The sequence below is a fragment of the Melanotaenia boesemani genome, chromosome 19, assembly GCF_017639745.1.
Source record: "Melanotaenia boesemani isolate fMelBoe1 chromosome 19, fMelBoe1.pri, whole genome shotgun sequence".
Lineage (NCBI taxonomy): Eukaryota > Metazoa > Chordata > Actinopteri > Atheriniformes > Melanotaeniidae > Melanotaenia > Melanotaenia boesemani.
Window position 1 is genome coordinate 27,983,155 of NC_055700.1, and position 8,513 is coordinate 27,991,667.

The 8,513-nt window shown below is 42.2% G+C and overlaps 1 protein-coding gene across 1 annotated transcript; it reads left to right on the forward strand.

Moving 5' to 3' along the window:
• The first annotated feature begins 160 nt into the window (after nt 1-160).
• On the forward strand, nt 161-8,291 carry psmb10 (proteasome 20S subunit beta 10). Its single transcript, XM_041970789.1, has 8 exons — nt 161-329; nt 441-534; nt 806-903; nt 1,788-1,928; nt 4,538-4,653; nt 6,642-6,700; nt 7,386-7,537; nt 7,973-8,291. Exons 1-8 carry the CDS (start codon nt 265-267, stop codon nt 8,082-8,084), a joined length of 837 nt encoding a protein of 278 aa, XP_041826723.1. The 5' UTR covers nt 161-264; the 3' UTR covers nt 8,085-8,291.
• Nucleotides 8,292-8,513: the final 222 nt, after the last annotated feature.

Below are 8,513 nucleotides of genomic sequence, written 5' to 3' on the forward strand. Positions count from 1 at the left end.
AAAAACTACTGACAGGGGGGAAGCCGGGACCTTTTCTCTGTTCTGACAACACTCATAATCTTTCAGATTCCACTCCTCCAAACAGTCTGAGGCTACAAGTTTGGTAAGAATGAGAATCTTTTACAGCGGTGGGCAGGAGGGCTTGGCTTAAGCTAAAGTGAAAGTAAAAGTAAAAATTGCAGAAAAGCACAGACTTAGTCTGACACGCAGCAGGACGGAGATTTTATTTAAGCTTTCTGTCTGCTTCTCAGAATAAGCTGTAACATGCTGCACTCTCTGAACCCCAGCCAGCAGCAGCCTGCAGGTTTCTGCTTCGAAAACACCCGCAGGTAAACCAACTGCATCTCATTACTGCTCTAGTTAATGGCTGAAGAGTGAATCAGCACTAATCTAAGTATCTGCTTCCCTGCCTTTGTCTGGTGCTCATTGGTCATTTTCAGGAATACAGTTTTAGAGTCCAGCTTGTCAGAGGTTGGCTACAAAGCTCCCGGTGCAAGAAAGACGGGTACCACCATCGCTGGGGTGGTGTACAAAGTAAGATACCCCAAAGAAGTCACAGAGGAACACTTCCAGCTGTCTTTGCTTGCTTGACTTAATGCAGTCTATTGTACATCAATATTCCACATACTATGTATAAAAGGTACTTTAAGTATCAGTGGTTTAATGACTGTACACAAAGGAGAGGTATCGAACTTCCTGGTTCAGCATGTGTTAGGAGAGAACCAGGAAGCAGTGTTTGGAAGTGTTTACAGTATATCTTTGGCATCAGCCAGGTGGGTTGAGTTTGTCCTTGTGTTGGTCTCAGGATGGAGTGATCCTCGGAGCAGATACCAGAGCTACTGATGACATGGTGGTGGCCGACAAAAACTGCATGAAGATTCATTACATCGCTCCAAAGATCTAGTAAGTATGCTCAGTTTCACTGCTGGACTGTGTCTGGAAATCTCTTCTTCGTGGGTTTTTATTTTCTCTACATGTTACATCTACATGTTTTAGTGTATCTGTGTGAGTGATTCCAAGAGGTTTTCTACTAAATATTGTCATAATTTACAATCCCAAGGACTATTTTTATTTACTATTTAACAAGGAGCTATTTTTTTACTCATAGAGGTGAAATGTGGCATGATGTTAATATTGGCACTATGTCCTTACATTTATGTGAACTGCTGATAAGGAGCTGTATAAATGTTATTCCATTTTTTAAATTGAAATTAAAGCAGCTCTAGTCCAATAAATATCTTGAAATGGTGCAAAGTTAAGTCATTAACTGGAGGAGGTTAAAAAAAAGAAAGCTTTCCCAAACCTGAAAATGAATGTATGTTTCAGAATCATAGAAAAAAGGCCATTTTCAGGTAACAAGAAATGGGTTAACAACTTAGAAGCTGTGGGGGGGGGGGGGGGGGGGGGGGGGGGGGGTCTTTGGAAGCCGAGCTGACAGGAGACGGGACCCCCCAGAGCAGAAAACAAGCCAAAGACCCTACAGATGGATGGCCTGAAACCCAGGGGTGGAAGGTGGAAGAGCTGGACAGCTCTGGCGAGCCATAGGATGGCTGAAGTGCAGCAGTCCCCTCACATATGTGAGCGGGAACGGATGGAGGCGAGCATCTTGGTGATAGGTCCGTCTTAGTATCCATTGTAGAAAGAATGAGACAAGGCTGATGAGAACCCATGCAAACGCACGTAGAAAGGCCACTGTGCCGACCCCTGCCCAGCCGAGGCTTGAACCAGTGACCTTGCTGGTTTCGAGTTGCTGGGGACTAGTAAACTACCTCCTCTGTGTTTTTTAGCTGCTGCGGAGCTGGCGTGGCTGCAGATGCAAACACAACCACGCAGATTATGGCATCCAACGTGGAGCTCCACATGCTAAACACCGGCCGACCCCCCCTCGTTGCCATGGTAACCAGACAGCTGAAACAGATGCTGTACAGGTAAGGTGAAGGAGTGTATTTTCATCGCAAAGGACAAAGTGAGTTTATCCCCTCACAGACTGACTGACTGGAAAACTTCAAAAGGAGCTGGGTCAGCACTCATAGCTTACTGACCCACATCATCGGATTATGACTCAGACCATCTTGTTCTTTGATATTTTAAGGTTTGTTAGGACATATGTCCCACCCCGGGTTACAGTAGAGTAGTGTAACGGGAAGAGCGTGTTGTGGTACGGGGAATTAGCTCAGTTTGCCGGATAAAGCTGCCACAAAGTTGACAAACTCACAGCGACACTGGTACTGAAGATTCCACAGTGCGTGCTCTTTAATAAAAGGACATTCGTCAACCATATAAAGCCCGGTTGGACAGCTACTGTCTCATCATACATAAATAAAACAGCGCCACACAACACGTCCGTCACAACAAATGGGAAAAAGAAAGGAAAAGAGCCGAGCTCCCTAAAATGTCCATCTGCAGTCCAAGCGTTCGCAAGACGATCTCCTGTCTTCTCGAAGTATCTTGATGACGTCATCATTAGAAGACGACCAAGAGAAGTCTTAAAGGTCCCATATTATACACTTTATTCCCAATCTGAGACCATTCATTAATATCTAAATGAAATATTTCCGCCATGGTATGGACAAATCGACCCTCAGTTTGAGTGCAGCGGCTTCTCTTCACCTCCCTCTTTTTAGCAGCTTCAGAAATGTGCCGTTTATGGTGGGCGGAACCCTGGTGGAGCAGCTCAGCTGTTGGCTCCGCTCATCGCATCGCCCGTCATGAGGTGATTGACAGGTTAGGCCTTAGCGGTTACTAGACGCTGATTACAGCGTAGTGAAGGATAAACAAACGCCGGAACACCGGAACCCATTCCTGAAGAAGTTTGAGCAAGAAGACTAACAGTACTGCTCTTACCTCTCCAGCTGTGTCACGGACAGTTGGTATTGAACCTGGCTTCAGCTTCAAACGGTTGGCGAAGCCTGCTTTCCATGCACCCATGTTGTGGAAACAGTCCTCTTTGAAATGCTGGCCACAGACATGCAAAACCTTTGGAAGTTTTCCGGGTACATTTCCTCCAAAAATAAAATTAATCCACTCAGTCCTCGTGGGTTCAGTGGATGGAAGTAAAAAAACGTTTTCGTGTTCATTTATGCAGCCACAAACAGAACAGTGCTTCTGTCGCTTAGCCATGTCCGCTAACGAGGGTTGCCGAAGAGGGAAAAACACTGGGCGCTAGGTGATTTTTAGAGGGCGGGCTTTGAGAGCCGGTAGACGGGTCCATCGCTCTGTGGGGAGTGGTTATTGTCCCTTATGACGTCATAACGTACACGCTTTCAAACAAGCTCATTTCAGCGCTTACTTCCCTAGAGGTGGAGCAGGGGGGAGAGAGAGCGCCTGAAAGAGTTTCACACTTACGGGTCTCCTACACATGCGGGGGGACCAGTATGACTGTTCCAAAACCATTAAAAAGTGAATTTTGCATAATATGGGACCTTTAAAGGGCCATTCCACAATTACAACTGTTACAGTAGGCAACTGTAGTGGGATTTGTAGTTTTGTGGAGCAATGAAGCGTCTACCTGGTGTCCTGTCTTCGTTTAAGAAATCAGGGGAACCCAGTAAGCTCAGTCAGGTCATTAAAACTTAAAACTGTGATAGTTAGAAGTTAATCATCATGTTCCCATGTGTGAGTAATCCATGACAACAATTTAGTAACGTGGCTGTGGATTGGTTTAGTTTCTAATGATCTTAAAACTGCTTTCAGCCAAAAGACATCTGATTATTTTGGTTTAGAAGAGCAGATCTAACATTAACAAGCTGCCATGATATGATACAAGCTACAAGTATGCTAACATCTCACACCAGCAACTATCTGCAGTGTCAGACATGGTGTATAAAACAAGAGAAAAGAACCACGTGGGGTCATGTAAGATCCTCCCTGCAGGTCCTGACACAGAAACACACTCAACAAACCCTAAAGGAGCTTTGTCTGTCGCTCACTCTCAGACTTCCCAACAAATCCCAAAAACTGCTGATAAAACCTTCCAGGATCAAGATGCCATCCAAACTGACTTGCTGAGAAATGAGTTGTTTTTATTTGAACTTCATTTGCTATCACAAAAGTGAAAAGGCCAAATGTATTCATAAAATATTATCTTAATAATAATATAGTTTTACATTTTTATTTTGCACATTTTGTCTGTTTGGCAAATAATTATATAATATATATTCTGTTTTTATTTATATTTAACACAGCATCCCAACTTTTTTACAGTTGTGGTTGTAGAGGAAAAGGTGAAAGGATCGTTAAATGATCAGTCAGCTGATATCACTTAAATTTAGGAGCAGAGAAGAAAACTGAAAGAGCCATTCAATAATTATTATGTACCATTTATTATCCTTATGTGGAACAAATTTCAACTCAATTTAGAGAAAAAACAATAACAAAACACATAGATTGGCTCTGCTGGAATCCAGAAAAAACAACTTCAGCAACTTGTTCTGAGTCTTTAATGTCGTTAGTTTCCTTTTCTGTCAAATGTGAAACACTGAATTAAAAAGTAGGATGTGATGCTGATGTCTCTTTCTCTTCATTAAAATGATTTTAGGTACCAGGGTCACATGGGTGCATCAGTGATTGTTGGTGGCGTGGATGTGACTGGTGCTCACTTGTACAGCGTTTATCCTCATGGCTCCTATGATAAACTTCCTTTTCTCACCATGGGTATGTGTGTCATTCGTTCTCATGTCAATATAAGTTTAATTTCTTAGAAAGAGTTTTTTTTTTTAAATGTGTAAATCAAATCTGTTTTTGCCCTTTTCGTATGGAGAGTGCGACTGGTCTGCATGTTTAGTTAACTGGTGGTGGACATGTGCAAGAAGCAGGTTAGCCTGTTTCACTGTTATGGTTGGTGGTGTAGGTATGTATCATGTAGTTCAATGTATTGAGAAACGAATGAAAAAATTTCAGAAAAAAACCTCAGTGAGATTATTGTTGGTTCAGATAAAAGCAGAAGAAGAAGGAAAGTCTTGGTCAGGAAAATGCATCATATCCAGAGATCAGCTGATGAGCAGCAGCAGGTATCAGAAGCTCCAGGTGAACCTTTCCATCAAGGTTTTCCAGTAGTTACAGGTGAACCTCTTCATCAGGATCCTCCTGAAGCTGCAGGTGTACATAAAACTGTATCTGGACTTCCATTAACCAATGTTTACACAGAGAAACATTTGCAGTGGCTCAGAAATACATGAAAACTCATTTTATACCAAGAGGTTTGAATAAGGAATGCGTAATACACTGGTGGGTCCAGGCGGACGGAGGTCTAGAGGGTCCAGATGGATGAAGGTCTAGAGCAGGGCTACTCAATTCGGTCCTGCGAGGGCCACAATCCAGCAGGTTTTCCATGTATTCCTGTACCAACACACCTGAGTCAAAAAATGAGTTATTGTGTAGAACCTGATTGGCTGTTAGAACCACCTAATTTGACTCAGGTGTGTTGGTCCCTCGTAGGACCGAATTGAGTAGCTCTGGTCTAGAGGGTCCAGATGGACGGAAGTCTGGATGGTGGGTGGATGGAGGTCTCTGTGGTCCAGATGAATGGAGTAGTTGAAACTCCCTGCTATGCATCCATCTTGTTTCATCTCACCACCGAATGTCCCATCATCCCCTGACCTTAACCCTACTGAGAACCTGTGGAGCATCCCTAAAAGGAAGATGAGGGTCGGGGGCAGTAGACCTCCAAACAGGAACTTTAGGAGGAAATTCTGGTCTTCTCAAAGAAATCCAGGCAGAAAATATCCAGGAGCTTCCAGTTTAATGTTGAGAGAGATGTTAACACGGAACTGGATCTGGAAACATGGTTTTATTTGCTTTTAGAAAAATTAAAACAGGAGTAATTAAAATGTAATTAAAAAAAATCAAACAGGTGAAGATTTTCAGTTCTTTACAACCTGTTCAATGTTTGGAAACTTTTGTTTTGTTCAATAAAATCCACATTATTATATAAGCTAATATCATTTTTGATGATAAAAGAATCGCATTCACTGACATTCTCAGTGATTATTTGGGAGAAATGAAGAAAAACAGCAGATATAGAATCATCTGGAACACAGTCTTCGGTGCATCCTGCAAACACATCCTGTTACTGTGGGGGTCTAATCTGAGTCTATAGCAGAAGCCTAATGAGATGTTTAAAACGCATCAGTAGAAAGTTCTCTAGCATTATTAGACATTTCTTGCATATATTAATATTAATGATTTGATATTATAGTATTTTCATGAATTTGACTGGAATATTGTCATTTCAGGTTAACAGATAAGAAACTTTATTACCTTAAAAAAACCGGATATTTAGGCTGAAACCACATTGTGTTAACTGTAGATGTGCACTTTACTCCTGAGCTTTAGAGTTAGAAAACACAAGCTAAAAGACAGCAGAAACATCAGGGAACTGGATGTTGTCCTGATGGTCAACAGCTTGGAGACATTTCTGTCCACTTGGACATGTTGGCTGGGTCTAGATAACAAATCTGATTCAGTGGGTCTGGATGTTTGTGGTGCTGCCAGAACTAAAATCAACCAACCAGAGTCTGGCATACGCTTTCAGGTTCTCCATGTGTTTAGATAGCATGCTACGGATTTTGGCTTCAGTAATTCTGGTGTCAGTTTGTAAATTCAGCCGTTACATTTAACATGTATAAATTGCTTGGTTTTAGGTTCTGGAGCTGCCGCTGCTGTTTCTGTATTTGAGGACAGATTCAAGCCAAACATGGAGGTAAAACCCACCATCTGCTTTTTTAAAGATCTTTACCATTTTTATGTTTAATAAATATCACACTTTGCTGTTGCTTGTGAATAAAGTTCCCGCTGAGGAGCTGATTAGTGTCTTATATTGTTCCTGAATCGACTTGAGTTACTCTCCCGGTTTGAGGGCGATGGCCCCCAGCGCTCCAGTTACCACTGACACCTCTGTTGCTTCCACTTTCCACGTCTTTTCCTCTGTCCTCTTCAGTAGTTTATCGACCATCTCCATGATTGATAATCCATCACCAGTTTACCAGTCTGGAGCTCCCTTTCCTTCCAGCTCCATCATTTTCCACCTATCTTTTCTCTCCATAGTGGTTCCTCCTCTTCCTCACTGGGTTTCTTTTGTATTCACTGGGCAGTTCATCAGATCTTTAGTTTTTTGTGTCCTGGATCATCTCTGCGATATATACATGTTGTAAAGGTATGGAAGGTATAACAGTGTCCTGAATAAAAGTCATAAGCTATATACTGAGCCATCAGTCTTTCCTAGTCACGGTAGATGTATTAACCAGGCAGTTGCTTTGATTAGATTTCAAGAATTAAAGGCTGAAACAATCTTCCTTCTACCACAACATTAGCAGCTCTTCACTTCCTTTCTTTGCCTCTAAAATGACTCTGGAGGATGGACCTCATGTCTTTTCTTGTGTTTGAAGGTGGAAGAAGCAAAGCAGCTGGTACGGGATGCCATTGCTGCAGGGATTTTCTGTGACTTGGGTTCAGGCAGCAACGTGGATTTATGTGTCATCACCGAAGCTGGAGTGGAGTTATTGAGAGGTTACGACAAGCCCACGACGAAGGGGAAAAGGTGAGAAGTTACAAGTACCTGCCCCTATAAATGTACAGTCAAGGAAAAAAAATTCTGTTTTGTCTTGTAAACATGATATGACCAAGATTCTGAGTGTTCATCAGAACAACCTGGTCCTGCACCAGCTCCACACTCAGCGGTACTCATGGAGGGTCCATAGGAAACCATCCAAACAGTCTACATGTGCTTGGTGGACTTGAAAATCTTTATCTGTCAGTACACATCACATGGAAACATACCCAAGTTCATCCCCTGCTTTTGACCCATCACCAGTTATAATTACCAGGAGCATTGGGTAGCCCCGGGTTGGGGCCTTGCCTAGGGCCCATTGTGGTTTACCTTCCTTGCTAGTAAAGGGTGTAGAACATGGATGGATGGATTTAATTTTAAAAGTAAAACCTAACAGGTTTCTCCTTCTTCTTTGTGTTTTTCCAGAGAGGGACAGTACAAGTACAAGCCCGGCACCACCGCCGTCCTGACCAGCACTGAGACCCGTCTCTCTCTGGACGTGGTGGATGAATCTGTTCAGACGATGGACACTCAGTGATAAACCAAATGTTCTCCCTGGAATGTTTCCCAAGCATTCAACGAGATGAACATACTGATAAAAAGTTGGGAAATCATTGTTACTAACACAATGATTGTTTGATGATCATTTAAATTTCATTGCACCTGGATTTTATATCTTTTTCTGGATAAACGGCAGCAGCATAATCATAGCTTTGATTTTACAAACTATTAAAACAAATTCTTAAAATAACTTTTCGTCATTTTTGGATTTACCCTATTTACACCCTGCAGTCAAGAACAAACACCAAACCTGATGTCTGGACATTTATTGTGGTCTATTTTTGCAGTGGAGGTCAAGAAGTATGAAACTCCAGCCTTTCCACTGACCTGAAAGCTGAGTTATTTCATATATTCTCTAAACAAGACAAGTTTATGACTAATTTAATAAGTAGAGGTGAGCTCCTCT

Coding starts and splice junctions, on each gene's coding strand:
- psmb10 (XM_041970789.1), top strand. CDS start 265: ATGCTGCACTCTCTGAACCCCAGCCAGCAGCAGCCTGCAGGTTTCTGC. Junction 330..440: donor TGCTTCGAAAACACCCGCAG/GTAAACCAACTG, acceptor GGTCATTTTCAG/GAATACAGTTTTAGAGTCCA. Junction 904..1,787: donor TACATCGCTCCAAAGATCTA/GTAAGTATGCTC, acceptor TGTGTTTTTTAG/CTGCTGCGGAGCTGGCGTGG.